Raw genomic sequence first — 21,769 nt, forward strand, 5'->3', positions numbered from 1 at the left:
AACCAAATGCAACTGCTGTCAAATCTCACTAGAGGGCATCAGTTTCCTAACCAAAGATGGCCAAAAAATATACTGTATATGTTTTGCTTCTTTAAAAGACTAGGGAAGTTGAAGAGACAACGTGCCAATGATTGTAATTCCACTGTACTGCTTACAAAACGTGCCAATGGTTGTAATTCCACTGTACTGCTTACAACATTCAGCTGGAGCTTGCCAACACAGGGCAGACTTGAATCAGCAAGTTCCTGGTACTGTGCATAAGGGAAGCCTAGCAAAAACCTTCAGGCAATAGTGAAGGCAGTGCATACCGGTAGTGATAACAAGCTTAGGCAAATCTGAGCTCCCCAGTGCACATTTCATTACAAAAATACAAAATGGAAGAGAAGATACTGCAAGGGGAGGGCACTGCAACATGGCACCAGACTCATGGCCTGTGTGTGCATACTTGCATGTCCCTGCTCTAAAGTGAGCAAAACACACTGTTGACCTATGTGATAAAAAGGAGATTACAACAAAAGACAGTTGTTATGGATGCTATTCAGTATAATCAAGTGTAATGTGATGCATGTCAGGGTGAAAAAAAATCTTAATTTCACGTACACGTTCATAGGGTCTGAACTGGCAGTTATGGCCCAAGAACAAGACCTCGACTTACCCCAGCAGATAGTTCACTGGAAATCCTGAGTGCGGCAAATTCCATGCTTGGGATAGTTAGGAAAGGAATTGAATATAAAACCTCCAATATCGTAATGCTGTTATGCAAATCTATTGTGCGACCACAATTGGAATACTGTGAACAGTTCTGGTTGCCTCACCTCAAAAAGGACATTGTCAGGTGGCGCTGTGGGCTAAACCAGCGTTTCTCAACCGCTGTTCCGCGGCACACTAGTGTGCCGCGAGACGCTGGCTGGTGTGCCGCGACGTGCCGCGACGAGAAGGGCAATTTGCATTGTCACGTGCCTGGCGGCCACCAATACACAACACTAACCCGCCAGAAAGCAATATTTCTCCTCCTCTTTCCCAAAGCTCCGTGCAAACAAGCCTGGCGGCCGCCAATATACAACACTGACACGCCGGACGTCTTGTGAAGCCTTATTACAGGAGATTGCAACCAACACAGCAATTGGCAAGTGTTTCTTACAGTCATAATTATAGTCAAGATAGGGCGGCACAGAGTTAAATTTTTTAACTTTTTTAATGGTGGTGTGCCTCATGATTTTTTTTCACGGAACAAGTGTGCCGTGGCCCAAAAAAGGTTGAGAAACACTGGGCTAAACCACTGAGCCTAGGGCTTGCTGATCAGAAGGTCGGCGGTTCAAATCCCTGTGACGGGGTGAGCTCCTGTTGCTTGGTCCCAGCTCCTGCCAACCTAGCAGTTCGAAAGCACATCAAAATGCAAGTAGATAGATAGGAACCGCTATAGCGAGAAGGTAAACAGTGTTTCCATGTGCTGCTCTGGTTTGCCAGAAGCGGCTTTGTCATGCTGGCCACATGACCTGGAAGCTATACGCCGGCTCCCTCGGCCAATAATGCGAGATGAGCGCGCAACCCCAGAGTCGGTCACGACTGGACCTAATGGTCAGGGGTCCCTTTACCTTTAGAGTTGGAAAAAGGGGCAGATATGTCTCATCCAGGCAACTAGTGGACAAAACTTTAACCTTGCCAAATAATGATGACATTGTGGTCACTTGACTAGGATATTGATACCAGTTCCTTCAAACAATTTGCTTCTCTCAGAAAAGGAGTTTCGTAGCAACGCCACAAATGGCACCAAGAACAATTAAGTGCAGATCCTTTCAGGTATCTGTAGAAAGTGTTCTCAAAAGGACAGGAGCAGGGAACAGAGAAAACATCTGGGACATTCCTGCAGTGTACTTTCCTGTTGGCAGCATATCTCAAGTTCCGTTGGCATGGTAGACTTCCATCAAAATAATATAAATAATTCCTCAACTAGCTAGCTAGCTTATATACAAAGAAACTACTGGCCTGCCAGAGTGGTCAGGAAAGGCCTTTCTTTCAGTAATCCTCAAACTCATTTGCAGCTCCACCGCACAAATAGCAACGCAAAACCAAAACTCAAATCCTTTTCCCACTTAAGGACGATTTCCTAGAATCCAGATGGATGGGTGGGTTCAAAAAGGAGCTGTGTGTGACTCATACTGTTGCGAACGGGGAAGAGGAATGAGGATGTCTAAGGAAGACGGGGATATTCAACACGGACCTGTTGAATGGGATGTTCACTCAGTATGCTAATTAGCAGATTTAAATATGCACTGCCTTCTGCCACGGCCGAGTCCTCTCTCCTTTTATTCCTGAGCCCGCCCGGGATTCAGGTGGGCGGCTACAAAAGCAGGTAATATGAGCCCAAACCGCCCTCTCCCACTCCGAGTGCTCCCGAAGAGAAGCGAACGCCACCTCTGACAAAAGCCAGGCTGGAGTGGCGCGGACGAAGAGCTCTGGGAAAATTTGGGATTCGAACTCAACAGGTAGGCGATCGCGAAAGCGGGATAGATTTCGAGAAGCATAAAGAAACAGAGATCTGCGGGTGTAAGGACATGGATGAAGCTGCCAGTTCTTCCGAGGGGAGGCGGAGGGAGGGAGGGGAAATTACTGGAGCCCGCTGCCCACACCCTATGGCACCTTCGTGACCCGAGCAACGTGCCTTCTCCACTTACGCTTTCTGTGTAGTTCTACGTTGGTCTTGATCTTCCGTGATATTGGCTGTTAGATCTGCCCCTCAACTTGTTACGATGGTTTGGGGCTGGCGGCGGGCTTAACTTTCATTAGTTTAAAGAAGCAGGAAGTGGCGGCGGGTGCCATCAATCGCAGCGCACCATGAACTTGAAGTTTGCGCAGTTTTGCTTGAGAATACCTTCAGCACAAGATTCCCAGGGCGGTGTATTTTGCTTATATAATCATAACAAAAGTCAAAAGCCTAAAAACTGTGTCTCCACGACAGCAGCAGCCGGCCATTTGAACATCGAAGGGAAAGGGGTGGAATTCGAGGTGCGCTTCTCGCAAGAGAGGGCTGCTGGAGTTGGTATCGGGTGCGACACAGTCATTGTTTTTTGAAAGCGGCTCAGTTTCGTCCGGCTAAACTGGCCTTCCTGAGATGCTGAGCAAGAGCTATTGTGCCTACTGGCAAGGAGCCAAAGAACAGCGCGACTAGCTTGGCCAGTCCAAGCGGGGGCTTTTTGGAGTAGGAGAATTTTTTTGGCATTTCTGGAGCAGGAGCCCTTCAAGCCTATAAGGGGCGTTTCAGCCACATGGTACCACATAACCTAGTTTTGAAGGGAGAGAAGTAGCGGGGCCAGCGGAGCGGGGGATCTTAGTGGTTGCACAAGCCCTTGATCATGCCCAGAAGGAGCTCTGTGAATCCTGGTCAATATCATAGTAAAAGCACATGTCTAGTTTCTGTCATACTGAAGCTCCGTGTAATCAGTTTGGAATGTTGTCAGCTGGAGAGCTTTCCTTGACAAGATTCTACATGTATGGGGAATGTGCTGGTGATCCAAAGGATACATGGACACATGAAGTAGGACCTAACTTATGTTATCATGTATTTTTTTTCTGATGCTGAAATTGTTGGTTTCAATTGCTGAAAACAATCCATGTAATTATTATTACACAACCATGATGATGTACATGCTAGACTGGTTTTATGGGAGGCCTGCAGCCTAATCTAGAGCAACTTTCATCTAAATGTCTTGTAGTGACTTGTGAATGATGTTAACATTAACTGCAGCCAATAAGGCATTTTTTAAAAGTTTGTCTGCAATTAATCCATAAAATTTTTAAAAAATATTGTTAATTTGGTAACTTTTTTTTTTACAGGTACCGGGTTATGTTCTTTTTTTACATTTTGCTCCTTCAGCTGGTGCTAACGTTGCTTGCGTTTCCTCACTGCTCAAGACAACTGAAGGAATCAGATGCAGTGAAAGAAGGTAACTTCCTTTATGCATAAACTATGGCTTCTAAACACAACTGAGATTCTCTTCCCAATCCAAAATTATAATCCAAAATTATTATTTGTTCACTAAAGCTTTAATCTTCCTTCATTAAAAAGGGTCTAACTGCGCGTGTCAAGATAGTTCAAGAAGTATGTCATTTCTGTGGGGTGTATGAAATCAAAAGAATTTATTGCAACAATCAATAGCCATAGAACAACAATCTTAAATATACATTGTTCTGGATTTTAAACTGTACCCTCCAAGGCAATTGTCCCATACTAACATGTTTTGCTGGAAACCATAGGCCAGAATTGCTTCTGGCTGGCCCCATGCAGCCAGCGATATGGCCACACCTGGTACATTTTCCAGATCACCAGTGAACTGCAACACAAGGTGAATCTGGAATTCCCCAAGCCCATCCTTAACCAGTGACTATACCAAGCACCTGCCAAACCCCAACAGCCATAGTAACAAGCATCCTTTGTTTATCTACCACATATTCCACAAATACATTTCTGCTCAATGTAGTTCATAGAAAACCAAGACCTCTGTGGTGCAATGGGTCGGTGCATCTGGCTGTTAACCAGAAGGCTGGTGGTTCAAGCCCCTCCAGGGATGGCTACGGGTAGGATTCTGTCATTGCAGGGGGTTGTACCAGATGACTTTCTGGTCCTTCCAGAGGTTGGACCTTCCAACTCTACAATCCTATGATTCTAAAACAGTCTAAAAACAATAGTACAGTAACCATAATAAAAACAACAACATTGCAACATAAGATGAGCAATTAGGCAATTTAAAATACACAAAAAATAGTGAGTGTATAAGCTAGCTAACAATGTCCAACACTTCCACAACCCCAGATAGCCAAACTGGTGGCATTAGTGCCAAGCAACCCCACCCCCATGAACGTTCATATGCATAAGATCAGAAATGCCCCTCGGAGTAGTTCCCTTATGAAGGCTCAAGGGCTAAGGGATGGGGCAACGCCTCATTTTCCTGTTAAAGTTGTTCGTATTCAACCTGCCCTCAGGCTCCTCTCAAGTTCCCTACATTGTTTCAACTTAACTTGACACATTTCAGTCCCACCTCACCTGGAAAGGTTTACTCCCTTTGACACGTACCTCTGTTCTGGCTTCTAAAGGCTGTTTTTAACCTCTTCATCCTGAACACCTCTAATATGGTTCAAAGTGACATCACTGTCATAGTTTCATAAGTAACTTGTGTATATTATCTGGGGCTCTCAAAAGTTCTTCTTGAGGTTTTTCTTAGGCCACTGGCTAAAGATTTCTGTTTTGAAATATAACCCACTGTTAAGAAGACAACAAGCCTGCAACTTAGGCAAGGGTTACGTTCCGGGGATTGCACCTAGAACCAAAATCGCATATAGTCAATGCACATTGGGTTCAATGGTAGGTGGGATTGCCAAAGTCCTTTTTCCCAGGCACCCACCCTCTTTTTATTTTTATTTTTAATTGTTAGCCAAGCATATGAATCTGAATGCGCACAAGTTAAATGTGCGCATGTTGCAGACTTACAGTACTACTAAATCTTCTTTCCTGTCATGTGATCCTCAGATTAAAGTAAAAAAAAATAAAAAAAATTCCTTCCAGTAGCACCTTAGAGACCAACTATGGTAACTTTGTTATTGGTATGAGCTTTTGTGTGCATGTACACTTCTTCAGATATACTGAAATAGAAGTCACCAGATCCTAAAAAGTGGACACTCAGGTTGTGAACGTGATACACGCGGGAGGCACGTTCTCAACCTGCAGCATTTGCAACCTGCGTCTGCGCATGCGCGGGTCACGGTTTGGCGCTTCTGCACATGTACAAAGCATGATTTAGTGTTTCTGCGCATGCGCGCATGCCAAAACCCAAGAGTAATCCGTTCCGGTACTTCCGGGTTCAGCGCGGAGCGCAACCCGAAAAGACACAACCCAAAGCGGCTGTAACCCGAGGTATATAGTGAGAGGGTGGGGAGGGTATTACTCAGAAGGGTGGTGGGAATAGGTGATTTCAAACCCCCACCCCCACCCTCTCACTATATATAAGGGTCTGGTGACTTCTGTTTCAGTTTATCTGAAGAAGTGTGCATGCACACGAAAGCTCATACCAATAACAAACTTAGTTGGTCTCTAAGGTGCTACTGGAAGAAAAGAAAAAAAATGTTTCGACTACGGCAGACCAACATGGCTACCTACCTGTAACTCAGATTAAAGTGTTTTGTTAGTGGAGCTCCTTTTTCAGGGACTAGGGATATACAATAGTTTGTGGGATTCTGCTGGTTCCCTTGAGAAAAACCATGAGAGTACTGTAGTTTTAATTTTACTGACACCTGTGGCAGATTGCCTTTGTATCTACTGTGGCATGATTTATGCCACCCACTTTCCCATTATTAAATAGCAAGGTTCTGGGACAATTGCAATTGATGAAATACTTCAAAAAGAAACTGAAAGAGACCACAGGTTTTCTAAAAGCACCCAATAATAACATCCAAAATGAGTGGGCTGAATTTTTCACTTTGCACCTACCCACTGTGGTCAAGACGATGGATGTGGTTTGGGGGTGTCAGTATAAACAAGCTTTTTACTCAGTGGCCCACCACAGAATCCCTGAAGTAATAGCACCTGACACAACCTCACAGCATCCACTGGGGATGAGACTTCACAGTTAGATACAGGAGTGAATTCAGTCTAGTCTTGACACAAGCAGGATTAGATAGAAGTATTACTGAAGAACAAGAATTTGGAGTCGATATCCCGCCTTATCACTACTTGAAGGAGTCTCAAAGTGGCTAACATTCTCCTTTCCCTTCCTCCCCCACAACAAACACTCTGTGAGGTGAGTGAGGCTGAGAGACTTCAAAGAAGTGTGACTAGCCCAAGGTCACCCAGCAGCTGTATGTGGAGGAGCAGAGATGCGAACCCGTTTCCCCAGATTACAAGTCTACTGCTCTTAACCACTACACCACACTGGCTCTGAGATAACTGAGGGTCAGATTACAGAGGAAGGGGCAGGTAACCAGGAATCTGGGGCGAATAGAAAATTGGGGAAAAGCTTAATAAACAAACAAGGAGAAGCAGAGGTGGTTGAGTTGAATACCAGCCGCCTTTTCCTGCTTTCTTCTGCAAGAGTTTCATTGAGGCCAGAGCCTACAAAGCTAGGGCAGTCATCATGGTCACGTCATCAAAGGTTCTGTCACCTGGGACTCGGCTATACAGCTGCAAATAAAACGTTTAAAACAGGCATCTCCAAACTGTGCCCTCCAGATGTTTTGGCCTACAACTCCCATGATCCCTAGCTAACAGGACCAGTGGCCGGGGAAGATGGGAATTATAGTTCAAAACATCTGGAGGGCCGAAGTTTGGGGATGCCTGGTTTAAAATGTGTTGTAAAGTGAATCTGACACTAGATGGTAATAGCTATGCCAAATTCAATGTATTTTTCAAAATGTTATTTTAAAAAAGCATTTTCACAGCGTTTTTTTATATGTGTGTAGATTCCACCCTAGAGGCTCACCCACTATAACTGACATAGCCTTCCGGAAAACCTGTGTTTGATTTGAGCCTAGCCGTTATTTCCTTGAGTAGGTTATGTGCAAGTGTTTTATATACCGGTAGCTCCAGATCGCTGCAATATGGCATTCAGCATTGGATAACCTTTTCTCCTATAAAGGCGAAACCATAATGACAAAAGGAGTTGCATTTTTAAGGCCTATGTAATACTCAAATATGATCTACTGCTGTTTTCACAATAATATGAAGTAAGTAATGTATGAGCCATTGGGATCGCGCAGACTCCTAGTGTGACTTGTGCAAACATAGGTGGTTAAAAAATGTGGTTGTGAAACATCAGCTCTGCTGATTCATATGTGACTTCTTCCATGTGACTCTACTTGATGTTTTAAAGCATCTGTGAATGGAAATTTTCCACCAGTGTGTTTGCATGCCTGTGCATTTTCTTAAAGACCATGCTTATATTTTTAATAGAAATGTTGCTTTAATTATTTTTTTCAGTGTTCATCTCAACAGAGGAAGCCAATTTATTCATTGGACGACACCTTCTATACAACAGATTTGACTTCGAACTAGTAACCCCAGGGGATCTTGAAAGGGAATGCAATGAAGAATACTGCAATTTCGAGGAAGCAAGAGAAATTTTTGGAGACCAAGAAAAAACAGTAATTGCTTTACTTTTGCTGGCCTATAAAGGAGATATTTCAAAGGTCAATGCTTAGGACTACAACATCATGTGTACATATTTATCATTTGAGAATGGGCACAGAACCCATTGTGCTTATGGGTGAAATTGTATTTTACTTTTTTATTTTTTTACTGCTCCTAGGATTGAGAGGGTTGTGCCTCTCAAACTAGCCCAGGTCTAGTCCTTCTGAACCATTGTCTGAGCCATTATGCAGAGGGGGGAAGTAATCAGCCTTCTCCAATTGGTTGCTTTGGATTCCAACTCCCTGAATCCCTGACCACAGGCCATATTGGCTGAGGCTAATTGAGAGTTGTAGTCCAAAATGTCTGGCGGGCAACAGGTTGAGGAAGGCTGAGCTAGCTCATTAACTGTTCGTTGGAGAATTTACAAGTGAATCAAAATTCCATTTCCCTCACTCTGGTGGTGTACTCACACTAGGCTTTATGTACTGCTGTTATTTTGTTGTTGTTGTTTAGTCGTTTAGTCGTGTCCGACTCTTCGTGACCCCATGGACCATAGCACGCCAGGCACTCCTGTCTTGCACTGCCTCCCGCAGTTTGGTCAAACTCATGTTCGTAGCTTCGAGAACACTGTCCAACCATTTCGTCCTCTGTCCCCTTCTCCTAGTGCCCTCTATCTTTCCCAACATGTCTTTTCCAGGGAGTCTTCTCTTCTCATGAGGTGGCCAAAGTAGTGGAGCCTCAGCTTCACGATCTGTCCTTCCAGTGAGCACTCAGGGCTGATTTCCTTCAGAATGGATAGGTTTGATCTTCTTGCAGTCCATGGGACTCTCAAGAAATAACTGCTGTTATTAGGATGGGTATACTCTATCTCCACAAAATGGATGGGGGCAGCCATGCTGCTGTTAACTTTTTTTGGTAAATGGGTCTGGATGATGCATTTCACAGGAGAATCATCAAGGAAATGTTTCTAACGTAGTAAAGTTTATTGACGTGCACACTGTGGAGAAGCTTTTCCGTATGTGCATAGTTTTTTCTTTAAATAATAATAATAATAATAATAATAATAATAATAATAATAATAATTGAAGGCGTGTTCCATGGTGGCTCGTCTTGTCTTGCCACCAAAGGCAAAATGGGAACATGCGGCTGTGCTGCCGCTCTACCCCCATCCTGCCACCCCTACCAGGGAAGCTGAAAAGTGCCACCCTGGCAGGCTCGCACCACTACCAGCAAAGAAGCAGCATAGTTTTCCAGTGAGATTTTGCAAGATCTCAATGGAAACCAAAACCACTTCTCCCCCAGAGACAGAGGCAGGTGGAGCACCTATGGGTACTGCTTCTTATGCTGCCTGAGGTGGTTATTTTACACCTCCTCATAGGCAAGCCAACATGTACTGTTACTAGTTATCTTTTAAATCCACTAGTTTACAGCAGAACTGTAAGTTTTAGGTTAATACTGCATGCCCAAGCTAGAATCATAGAATCATAGAGTTGGAAGAGACCACAAGGGCCATCCAGTCCAACCCCTTGCCAAGCAGGAAACGCCATGCATAATTGGCATATGCCTGTCAAGCCTCTGCTTAAAGACCTCCAAAGAAGGAGACTCCACCACACTCCTTGGTAGCAAATTCCACTGCCGAACAGCTCTTACTGTCAGGAAGTTCTTCCTAATGTTTAGGTGGAATCTTCTTTCTTGTAGTTTGAATCCATTGCTCTGTGTCTGCTTCTCTGGAGCAGCAGAAAACAACCTTTCTCCCTCCTCCATATGACATCCTTTTAAATTTAAATCATTTTTTTTAATCCCCAGGAATCCTGGGAACTATAGTTTATACCACACAGCAACCCTTCTGCTGGGAAAGCTCAGACAGTAGAGCATGAGGCTCTTAATTTCAGGGTCATGGGTTCGAGCCCCACATTGGGCAAAGATTCCTGCATTGCAGGGGGTTAGACTAGATGAGTGTCAGGGTCCCTTCCATTCTATGATTCTATGAATTCTCAGCACCTGCAGTTCCAATTATTCTTTGCAAAAGATGCACTTTAAACGTATGGTGTGCATGTACTATAAATTGCTTTTTCATTACCAATGCAATCTTTTAACTGTTCAGGCTTGATTTGTGACAAAACAGCAAGTATTATTCCTTTTGCAGGGGAAAATGTGTCTTTTTTGAAGTTCACAAGAAGGAGAGAGAGGAAAAATCTCCCTCTCTAGGGTTTACCATGGGGCCAATTCTTGCCTTGTGATTAAAGCTCAATAACCTGAATTGCAATCTTGAGATATTTTAATTTACTCTGTGTTTGTGTGTGTGCGCGCGCGCATAAGGATGCTTTTAAGGTTTGTGTATTTGAGTTTGTGATTTGGGGGTAAATATGTGCCATCTTTTAAGTGCTCTTTGGCCTTAATTGTGGTGAATGTTCCTATTGTAAGAGTGTGTGCATTGCTTTATTTTGCATCAGACAATGGTCACTCATTATTCTTATATTTTTAGAAATTGCTGTTTCTGAGTTGCAGAGTAGCTCTGAATTAGTTCTCCATATTAGCACTTCAAAGCTTGGGAGCACCAATAAAGGACAGCCTATCAAAACTATTCGTGGGGTGGGGGTGGGAATCCGCCTCAGACAGTTGTAGTACTCAGTTAATAGTGACTAGGCATTACTTTGTAGCAAACGTGCTTAAGAAGCATATTCTAGTAAGTATTCACTTATATACCAGCATGAGTAAGTATTTATCAATAACTAGAAGTTGCAGTATAAGCCAATTACCAGTGGGGCTAATGAAATGTTTTATTTCCGTCATGTATTCTGCACAGCTTGCTGCCTTTCTCTCAGTCCATTTTATATATACTGATAATATTGTTATTAAGGCAGGTCTTAAAACTTCCTTAACCAATTCCACCCAGTGTTAATCAGTGTGACTCTTGTAATTTAATCCAAAGTTAAATTCTTGACTGGGTTTTTTTGGGGGTGTGTGTGTGTGCAGTTTTTGTTTTTAATTGCTGCTAAACAATTACATTGGTTGTTTTTTTTTTTTTACTATCTCAGATCTTATTTTGGAAGAAATATATCATGGAGGGTCGTGGCAGATATCAAGGTAAGCCAAAATCACAGCAGATCTTTGTGGTTCTTATTTTTGTTTTATACCACCACTTCTGCTGGCCACAAGGAAAAATGCCTTCTTGCTATGCCATCCCCCAGGTCTATTGCCATCGCATAATGGCAGCAGAGCTGGCTCAAGGTTGAGCGGATCCTTTGCTGACCCAGTTCCACCCTTTCCCAACCCTGAAATGTCCCACTTCAGGGAGTCCTGCTGACTCCTGCCAGTGGGGCCTCTGCCCACCTGTCCTTTACATTGGAGCATTCCTTATTGGTGTATCTGGGCAGGGCTGGCTGGAGAAACACCTCTGCTTCATGCCAACCTCCTTGAGTGTCATGGACTAGTTGGACACACAGGAATGGTGGGAGGAACCAACTGGGGAAGAAGACTCAGAGCCCAAGAAGTAGTGGTAGGATGGAGAAGAGGGAGAAGACAGGGGTGAGGAGGTGTCGGAAGCGGAAGATGTAACAGGGCTTTGTGAACTGGAGGAGTCTGTGGCAGAGAGAAGTCTGATATAATTCTGATCAGAAGCTGAAGCAGGATAGGAAGGAGGCCAAGAGGCAGGGATGATTCCTGTTGTTGAAGAGGCATGGGTGTCTGCTCCTCCTGTTGTAGCAAGCACCTCTCTCCCCCCTGGTCTTCCAGGAGAGGCACGAAAAGGGTGAAGAAGATAGCTTCACACAACCACAGTCTTAGATTGCTTGAGAAAGACCCTGGAGAGGAGGGGACTTAGGCAGCTATGGGGAGGTGGGGATCTTCAGTCTCAGCAAATAGCTGTGCTCATTAGCCCTGACACTCCTGTGAGATCTTGTTTTTGCTAATAAAAGGTTAATTCCAACTTTCCCAGCGTTATTTGCTGCTTGGCTCACTCCTGTCATTGAGTATGGCAGATCTGGGGTTTGGATTGCTCCTACCTGTCAGAACCATTTGATAATACATAATACATATTATGTATGTTGTTTGATATCCTTCATCGTTGAAGAGGAAGTTAATTTGCACTATTATTTTGGACCATCATTGTTACCTTTGAACTAGAACCATTCCTTTAATGGGTTTGGAGGGCACACAGAGGCCCTAATGGTTTGCATGCATCTCAGTTCCTGATGCCACAAACACCCAGTGCATGTTGTTCCTCTGGTGGTCACCCAGTAGATTTGGGGAATCATACATATTGTCAGCATGGTTACTATTTATTTTATAATTATTTTATAATTTGTTTTACTCATACTGTATCTGATGTTTGATAGCTACCTTTTTTTTGTTTTCCCTTCTGCAATATGAGTTCTGATACCCTCCACATAGTTGATTTATCTTGAGCTGTGTGCTCTATGAACATGTGGCAGACACTGCTCATTCAAGCTGTATGTTTGTGGCATGCACACTGAGAACTGCATAGATTTGTAATCTATGCAGGCTAATGTGTTATTTCCTTAGTCACTTCTCAACCACATTACTGCATGCATTGTACTGCTGAGTCCAAGAGCCCCTCTTCAGTAGATTCTGGCTCTTCTTGTAATGAGAATACAGTGTTTCCCCTTTTTTAAGACACCGTCTTATAACTTTTTTTCTCAAAAAAACACAGGGTGTCTTATTTTCGGTGGGGTGTCTTTTTTTAAAATTACCTGTCATCTAGCCCAAATTCTACCATCAAGTTATCCCAATGCAGATGCAGCACATGAGTGTCTGATGAGAGGGGAAAGAGACGGAGAAGGAGGGAGGGAGAGAAGTCCTAGAGCAACCCCCCTGCCCTCCGGATGCTGCAGTCGCCCTCCCACCCAGTCCCCTGATCCGGAGGCCACAGGCTCAGGCACTCCGCCCGGCCCGGCAAGGCGCTCTAAGCACTTGGCGTTGCGGAGCGCTCGGCGTGCTCCATGCTGCAGCCGCCAGTTCTGGGCGGCGGGGAGGCAGACCTCCTCGGCGGGGCCAGGCGGAGGCCGCTAACTCAGGCGCTCCGCCCGGCCCGACAGAGCGCTCCAAGTGCTCGGCGCTCCGGAGCACTTGCTGTGCTCCACGCTGCAGCCGCCGGTTCTGGGTGGCAGGGAGGCAGACCTCCTCGGCGGGGCCAGGCGGAGGCCGCTAACTCAGGCGCTCCGCCCAGCCCAACAGAGCGCTCCAAGCGCTCGGCGCTCCGGAGCGCTCGGTGTGCTCCACGCTGCAACTGCCGGTTCTGGGTGGCAGCGAGGCAGGTCTCCTCGGCTGGGCCAGGCGGAGGCCGCTGGCTGGGGTGCTCGCCCAGCCCGGCAGGGCGCTCCAACTGTTTGGTGCTGCGGAGAACTTGGCACGCTCCACGCTGCAGCCGCCAGTTCTGGCTCCAGGCACCGAGCCGTCAGGCCTCCTGCTGCTGCTGCTGCTGCAGCCGACATTCTGAGTCCCGCTGGCTGGCTGGGGCGCTCGGCGGTCTCGCTCCATATGGCATGGAGGTATGCCTTATTTTCGGGGTATGTCTTATATTTCGCAAATGTTTAAAAATCCTGCCATGGCTTACTTTATGATTACGTCTTAAAAAAGGGGAAACACGGTAGCACATCTATGTTCAGACTGCAATAGGGACTGCTGAAGAATTTGTAAAGAAGTTACTTTTATACATTTATGGGATAATTTAGGAATAGTTTCAAGACACTTTTTTATGGCATAGTCACCAGGCATCCCCAAACTTCGGCCCTCCAGATATTTTGGACTACAGTTCCCATCTTCCCTGACCACTGGTCCTGTTAGCTAGGGATCATGGGAGTTGTAGGCCAAAACATCTGGAGGGCCCCAGTTTGGGGATGCGTGGCATAGTGTGACCTAGGGTAGATCAAGAAACAGTTAACTCTGAGAATATACTCAGTAATTCTGATTTCTGTGCAGAGGAGCAAGCAATGCGGAAGATTGATGTTATGGGACTTTTGACTGGCTTGGTCGCAATTGGAGTACTGTTGATCATAACTGGGTTACTTATTTATTTTCTCTGCCAAAAGAAGTGCAAACAAAGACATCTACCACGGTAAGAAAATAAGTTTTGTAAATTCCAACACTTTGTTCAGCGTATTCAAGTTTGACATGGAAGTTTCTGTACCCTAAAAATAATAATTATGGGTGCAGTATATATGTGTGCTGTATGTTTACTGCATTTTGTCCCATTTGGGTTTGTGCTAGGTGCAGATATTTATTTATGTGAAGCATTTGTACCCTACTGTTAGCCAAAAAAGCTCCCAGAGTGGCTTACACACAATAAAAACAAGACAGTCTCTACTTGGAGACTTACAAACTAAAAACATACACAAGGGAAATAATGAACAGCTGGCACAGCTCAGGGACAGGCAGTTCATGAAGGAGCCCTGCTTCCTCTTTCTCCCACTGAGGCAGTCTGATGGAATGGCTGCCCCCCCAGATGACAACTGGGGGGAGATGAGGGCTGATGGAGCTGTCCTGTCACAGCAGATTCAATGGCGTCAGCTCTGCTTCCTAGCTCTCCCACTGCTGGAATGGCTGCCCTCAGGTGACAGCCTTGCTTTCACCTGTCCCAAGGTGATATGCCTTGGGACTTAAGAGAAAAAAATGGAAACAGGGTATGACTTACCAAATAATCTATGGATTTCTACTTGAACAGTTGAATCCTTCGGAACTAATATATATTTAAAAATAATCCTGCTGTATCCTAATATATGGAGATTTGGATGGAAATAAGGTATATGAAATTGTTATGACTATGGAAGAGCATGAAGATCAGTGGGCTGAGGTTGCTGAGGTTTGTGGGAAAGATAAAGGCAAAATCTGGAGTCAGTAACAATGACAGGGAATGACGAAGAGAAACATGGGGAACAGCCTTATACTGATTCATACTAGGAGCGTCTCCATCCTCATTGTTCTACCTGGACACTGAGGTCCAGAGCCGAGGGCCTTCTGGCGGTTCCCTCACTATGAGAAGCCAAGTTACAGGGAACCAGGCAGAGGGCCTTCTCAGTAGTGGCACCCACCCTGTGGAACACCCTCCCACCAGAGGTCACAGAGAACAATAATTACCAGACCTTTAGAAGGCATCTCAAGGCAGCCCTGTTTAGGGGAGCTTTTAATGTTTGATGGATTTCTGTATTTTAATGTTTTGTTGGAAGCCGCCCAGAGTGGTTGGGGGAACCCAGCCAAATGGGCAGGGTATAAACAAACAAACAAATTATTATTATTATTACTATTGATTCATCTAGCTCAGAATACTGACTGCCAGCAGCTCTCCAGAGCTCCTGACAAATTGTCCCTCAGTGCAATTGTTACGAATTGTTGTGATGTGGGAAGGCGACAGTGCTGGCATCTGTGACATCAGCACACACGGCCCCGGCCTACATATGTCCATGACATATGCACTCTTTTAATTCTTCAGAGGTGATGTGCCCTTGTCCAGTGCTGATCCATATGCTTTAGTGAAATGGGGTTGGGGAACTATACCAGCAAAAATGAATACAGTGGTACCTCTAGTTACGAACTTAATTCGTTCCGGAGGTCCGTTCTTAACCTGAAACTGTTCTTAACTAGAGGCGTGTTTTTGCTAATGGGGCCTCTTGCTGCCATCAGCACACGATTTCCATTCTCATCCTGGGGCAAAGTTCTCAACTCGAGGTAACTCTTCCAGGTTTGCGGAGTTTGTAACCTGAAGCATTTGTAACCTGAGGCATTTGTAACTCGAGGTACCACTGTACTCCCATTCTATGCCATCCTGTTCTCTCAGCGGCAAATACTAGCCACTGAAAACATTGTGCTCCCAAGAAAGTGTAGTTCAGGTTCTTCTCTCAATTGAAGTTTTGGACTCTTATACTTAATCATCACTCTGCCATTCTTAAAAGTTGTGCTTTTATTTTAGGGATAGAAGCTACAGGAGGCGTAATTCTTCCATCATCTTTCAAAGACACGAAGAGATTTCCTTAAACCCTCTCTCTCCATGCACAGAACACAATGGATTGCCAACTTATGAACAAGCAATGGCACTAAGTGGCAATTGTGAAGTTCCACCCCCGCCATATCCAGGCCCTTCAAGAGCACTTAGGGCATTCAAGAAGTCTCTCTCTCTTCCTGTTTAATTAAGAAACGGGGCTTGTAGAAGGCTTGAGAATTAACCTGGAGAGAAGAAGATGTATAGCTGAAATGCTGCAGCATTGTGCTCACTTCAGGAGTCTTTCACAGGGTGAAAGGGATACAGCTCTTCAGTGTGCCTGAGAGGAAGTGAAGTGTGTCAGGTGAACAAGGAATGCACCCTTAAGCAATGTGCTGATGGCTAAGGATGAACAACTCCTTTTGTTATGCTTCATTTTAGGTGCTAAGAACTGTAGTGAACTTCTCTGATGCATTCTGAGCCAATTGGTGCAATCAGTGCATTGATTTGCCAGCCTTTGTGTCTCTCACCAACTTAGCACTTTCATTATGAATTTTTTAAATTAAAAAATACCAATTCAGATTGGTAATAAAGTGGGAATGATAATATGAATAAACACAGGATCCTTGCTTTGAACTACTTTTAACCACAATAAAAGGAAGAGCTGGTAACATAATATAAATGGAATATTTCTCAAACTCTGAACAACTTAAACTGTGTTTTTTAAACTAGCAAAAACAGATGTTCAATTGAATGGTGCTTCCTCCTCATTTGCCTCTGAGGCACATTAAATGATGAATCTTAAGACCTATTTCATCGGATGCATGAAGTATTACCCCAAGTTACAGGTAAATGAGGGGGAAAGAAGAAGAATGGAAGTTGAGAGAAAACATGCTATTAGCAGTGGCCATTCACAACACAGTCCTGGTATCGGTTAGCTAATTAACATGAGGCAGATTTATCAAAACTTGCATTGAAGCCACTGAATTAACTATGTTTGCATTTTATTTCTTACGTAGCCTACTATTCAGAAAGTTTGAGATCCAGTAGCCCACACAAAGTGCAGGTATATTTGTTGCAGAATACAGTGGTACCTCGGTTTAAGTACACAATTGGTTCTGGAAGTCTGTACTTAACCTGAAGCGTACTTAACCTGAAGCGAACTTTCCCATTGAAAGTAATGGAAAGTGGATTAATCTGTTCCAGGTGGGTCCATGGAGTACTCAACCTGAAGCATACTTAACTCGAAGTATGAGTGTAATTGGTTCTGGAAGTCCGTACTTAACCTGAAGCATACTTAACCTGAAGCAAAATTTCCCATTGAAAGTAATGGAAAGTAGATTAATCCATTCCAGACAGGTCCGCGGAGTACTTAAACTGAAAGTACTCAAACCGAAGCGTACTTAAACCGAGGTATGACTGTACTTAAAAAGTATATTATCTATTTCTGGCAGCAATGTTTAACCAAAGGAGCTAAGCAGCTAAGGGAAATGTGAAATAGCTACTGCCATGGGGTGAGGAACAGTGCATGTCCTGTTTTCAGGAAAGAAGCATGTGCAATATTCTGTTCAAGTGTTTGATTTCTCCACCTACATTCCAAAGCAGAGAAATAGTCCACACCCACCCACTGGAGACTGTACTGTATGAACTTTGGGGACATTTTACACATTACCCACAACAACAAACCCGAGGCTCTCCAGCATGTACACTCGCAAGCAGAAACTGCTAATCTTGGCTTCCTGGATGAGACACGTGTATGACACTTCTCACGTGGACAGCTTTAAACATTCACAGTTTTGTAAACTGGTAGTCATACAAGCTAAAATAGTGCACGAGGGAGGAAAAAAAATCTGAGGAAGGAGTGTCCGCTTGGGTCCAGAACTTCCAGCTCAGTCACTGAAAACCATTTTCACCTGCACACAAAAAGATGACAAAGCATTCCCCACCGCACAGCAGCCCACACGGGTCCTTACGGCAGCCCATCCGAAGTATGCAATCCCCAGTCGCCATACCAGGCTTCCGCTACACCGAAGCTTGTCAGTATTTAGGGCTCCTCGGTTATTGCCCGCATTCTGACGCGCCGCCTATCCCGGTTCCGCTCTGTAGGCCAAGCTCACTCCTTCCTCTCTTCCGCCGCCGCTACGATTACGGATCCTCGGCGCCGGCGGCAGCTGCTTCCCATGCTCTGGAGCCCCAGTAAACTCTGGCGGGGGTGGGAGGGACATCCTGGGAAGCAGCAGCAGCCCAACATGGGTCTTCGGCTGGGCTGCTTGCAGCCGCCGCTGCCCTGATTACGAGCCGCCCTCCCGCCCCTCGCGGCGGAAACCGAGGGGAGGGCCGCGTCGGGGGTGGCCGCCGCCGCCGCCGCCCTCCTCCTCCTCCTGCGAGAGTGAAGCGGGGGAGTCGCTCCCACCCGCTCGGTTCTTGCAGCTGCAGCCGCCGCCAAGCAGCGCGGCCGCCTCCGCCCCCTTTCCCTTATCCCCGCGCGCCCAGGCCCCGTGCGGAGCCACGGCGTCCCCTCCTTTCCCGCTCCGATGATGGACAGGAACTACCCGGCGACCCCCAGCTACCCCGACCCGCTGGCTTCGGTCGCCGCCGCCACCGCGTCCTCGCCGCCGCCCTCAGTCTGGGCCTACGAGCGGGGCGCCAGCAGCCTCAAGCCCAGGTAAGGAGGGTCTGCTCTGCAGCCGGCGGCCCGCCTGCTGCGGGGGCTGCGCCAGGAAAGGCCGGGGATTGGGACGAGGCCTCCGGTGCCCCTGGCGCCCGCGGGGCGTGCCCGCCGCTCCTCGAAGCGGCAGAGGCGGCGGCGCTTGGGCAGGCTTCCCTCGTCCCGAAAGGAGAAAGCGGCGGCGGGCAGCCCTTCTCCGGCGCTGAGGTGGGGGGGGGGCAGGGCGCCGTTGGGGTTTGGAGGCGGGTGTCGCGAGGGGAAGGAGGCTGGGAGGGCGAGAAAATAAGGGGCAGTAAGAGGCGATGAAGGCGGCTCCGTGGTGTAGGAGAGGACCAGGGCGGGGGGCACGAGGGTGATTCGGGGCTGCAGTGCAACCCCCAAGCCACGCTTCTCTCTTTCTCTCTCCTATAAAATCACGCTTTCTGCAACTTGGAGCGTTTTTTCTTCCGTCCCCTCGCTGTGGGATGAGGGAAGCCACGCATTCCAAAATTAGTCCTCCTTTTCCCTTCACCCCCTCCCCTATTAAAGTGCATTTAAACTACTAAGAAAGCGGGGAACGTTGCCCTGCTTTTCGTCTCCTGCTCCCAAGGGGTGTGCTCGCGCGTGTGTGTTCACCAGGCATGTTGAGTTCAAGAGTTCGTGTTTACTTTTTACGTTGCCTAGGGGAAGCCCATCTCATACTGTATCAACTTTTGTGTGTGTCGTCTTTGAGATCTTTGGAGGAAAGTGGGGAAGGCTCCCCGCCCCCATATGTATACAGTAAATCCTAGTGAGCAAAGCGAGGCTTTAAAGGTGTGGCGCAATTTGTTAAACGGCACAGTTTACAGAGGGAAGGAGTGTGAAGAACAATACCGTGTGCTTTGGAGGTTGAAAGCGCAGAGTTGGCAATTGGGGATGGGCATTGCTAACTCTGGATGATCTCATCTTAAGCCGCCAGAGTGTGTTTTGGGTTCATCTCATCGCTTCCCAGCATCCTCGCATCATTTAGATTTTATTATGTTATCTATTGTTTTATTATAGATAAAGGCTTATGGTATGTTCTGCTACCGAAGACGCTTTATGCTGAAACTTGCCCAAGAGCATAAAATCCCCAGGGGTTTAACAGGGAGTAAAGCATGGAATAATGAATGTGATCCATTTATATTTCCTTTTGTATTGCTTTTTCATATATGCTGGCAAAGGTGGTTTTACCATGCTGTGGGTATAGTAGCTTTCCCTACTATATATATATATATATTTAAATGTTGGTTTAACTATATTTAAGCAACCTGTGCTTCTTAAAACAAGTGAGGAATTTTGCATGTTGAACCTGAAATCCAGTTGGGTGTTGGTATGGAACAAGTGGGACCTGCAACAAAATGTTGGAGTGGATCTCTGAGCTGGAACAACAGTGGGAGAAATTTGTATCTTCACCAACAAATTTTAAATTATATTAGCTTTCAAATTTTTATGACTTTAACCAATTTTGATGCAGTAAGCAAATTTATAGACAGCTCTTTAACATTGACTGAGGAGCAGTCATCCAGGTGCCTCCCCCAATAATCATTTAGCTTCTTTTAACTTAGATGGGTAAGAATTTTTTTTTAAGAAAGCGCTGTACAGTAATTAGAAACCATGCTCATAGGCAAAATCAAAAGAGGTGTGTGATGCTTTGGCCCATGAGGAGAACAAGGAAATCTCATTTGCTGGCAGTCAGGCTTTGATAAGCTTGCAAGGCTTGATAATTCCCTGCCTTGCAAGTCAGTCCAAGCCTGCTCACCAGCAAACTACCGGTAAGAGGAGGGTGGGAGAATGAGAACATAGGAGCTGCCTTATACCTACCTAGTCAGGTCATTGGTCCACCTAGCTCAATTTTGTCTACACTGATGGGCAGTGGCTCTCCTGGATTTCAAACAGGCTTCTCCCCCAGTCATACCTGCAGATTAAACCTGGGACTTGCTGTGTCCAAAGCAGGTATTAAACTACAGTCTTTCCCCACAAGAGAATTTTCATTGTTGATGGCCAGGCTCAGAAGAAGAAGAAGAGGAGGAGGAGGAGGAGGAGGAGGAGGAGGAGGAGGAGGAGGAGGAGGAGGAGGAGGAGGAGGAGGAGGAGTTTGGATTTGATATCCCGCTTTATCACTACCCGAAGGAGTCCCAAAGCGGCTAACAATCTCCTTTTCCTTTCCTCCCCCACAACAAACACTCTGTGAGGTGAGTGGGGCTGAGAGACTTCAAAGAAGTGTGACTAGCCCAAGGTCACCCAGCAGCTCATGTGGAGGAACAGAGACGTGAACCCGGTTCCCCAGATTACAAGTCTACCGCTCTTAACCACTACACCACCATGGAGATGGTAAAAGCTGATGAGTTAAAAGTTGGCAAGTGTTTTGTCATGTGCTGCATGCTTTTTCTCATCAGGGGCTTTCACTCACTCCCATAGCCAGGATAATAACTCTGCTTTAAGTCACTTGCCTGATGATAAAGGTAAAGGGACCCCTGACCAGTAGGTCCAGTTGTGACCTGGGGTTGCGGCGCTCATCTCGCGTTATTGGCCGAGGGAGCCGGCGTACAGCTTCCATCCTGATGATAGGTAAGGGCAAATTGAGGGGAAAATATGCACAGAATTCTTGCTTCAAGGGCCCCAAAGCGGAAGGGTAACTGAGCAGGGGTGTTAGGAGAGGGGCAGTACCTATGGTGGGGGACATGTTGTGTTCCTTCTGGGGTAGTTTGTCCACCTTTGATCCGTATCCTGCACTCAGCTCTCACTTGTGGCTCACAGAAGCTATTGGCAGCCGATAGCAGCCACACCAGGGAACAGCTTCAAGTGGCCGGATAAACCAAGTGAGGGGTGTAGCGGATGGATCTCAAACCCTTTGTGAGTTAGGGACTTTCCTGCATACGAAGACAGGCTCATGTGGTTTGAGCAGATGAGACCAATAGTGGGTCTAATGATCAAGAAGTTGTTTTCTGCACATGCTGCATGTGAGTGGCAGGTAGGGCTTGTCAACCTCGGGAAGAAGGTAGCCCATCTAAGAGAAGGAAAACTCCGGTTCTAAACTTAGGCTCCCTTGCGG

The 21,769-nt window shown here is 46.0% G+C and overlaps 2 protein-coding genes across 4 annotated transcripts in view; both read left to right on the forward strand.

The window, feature by feature from the left end:
• The first annotated feature begins 2,284 nt into the window (after nucleotides 1–2,284).
• PRRG4 (proline rich and Gla domain 4) lies at nucleotides 2,285–18,089 on the forward strand. 2 transcript variants are annotated; one of them, XM_035118166.2, is made up of 6 exons: nucleotides 2,285–2,486; nucleotides 3,835–3,944; nucleotides 7,967–8,175; nucleotides 11,155–11,203; nucleotides 14,057–14,192; nucleotides 16,041–18,089. In XM_035118166.2, the coding sequence occupies exons 2-6, from the start codon at nucleotides 3,845–3,847 to the stop codon at nucleotides 16,255–16,257; spliced, it is 711 nt and encodes a 236-aa protein (XP_034974057.1). In that variant the 5' UTR covers nucleotides 2,285–2,486; nucleotides 3,835–3,844; the 3' UTR covers nucleotides 16,258–18,089. The 2 variants fall into 2 exon arrangements, with proteins under 2 accessions (XP_034974057.1, XP_034974066.1); XM_035118175.2 differs by having other exon boundaries at nucleotides 2,287–2,486; nucleotides 7,967–8,130; nucleotides 16,041–18,088.
• A 67-nt stretch (nucleotides 18,090–18,156) lies between these two features.
• The window catches only part of QSER1 (glutamine and serine rich 1), a 38,918-nt gene continuing 35,305 nt past the window's right edge, over nucleotides 18,157–21,769 (forward strand). Inside the window, exon 1 of one of the 2 annotated variants that reach the window (XM_035118204.2) lies at nucleotides 18,157–18,714. In XM_035118204.2, the coding sequence (XP_034974095.2) occupies nucleotides 18,584–18,714 (131 nt within the window). In that variant the 5' untranslated portion in view covers nucleotides 18,157–18,583. Of the gene's footprint in view, nucleotides 18,715–18,800; nucleotides 18,925–21,769 lie in introns of those variants that run through there. The other variant, XM_035118215.2, reaches the window with a different exon arrangement.

Source organism: Zootoca vivipara, chromosome 1, assembly GCF_963506605.1.
Source record: "Zootoca vivipara chromosome 1, rZooViv1.1, whole genome shotgun sequence".
In the NCBI taxonomy this organism is placed as follows: domain Eukaryota; kingdom Metazoa; phylum Chordata; class Lepidosauria; order Squamata; family Lacertidae; genus Zootoca; species Zootoca vivipara.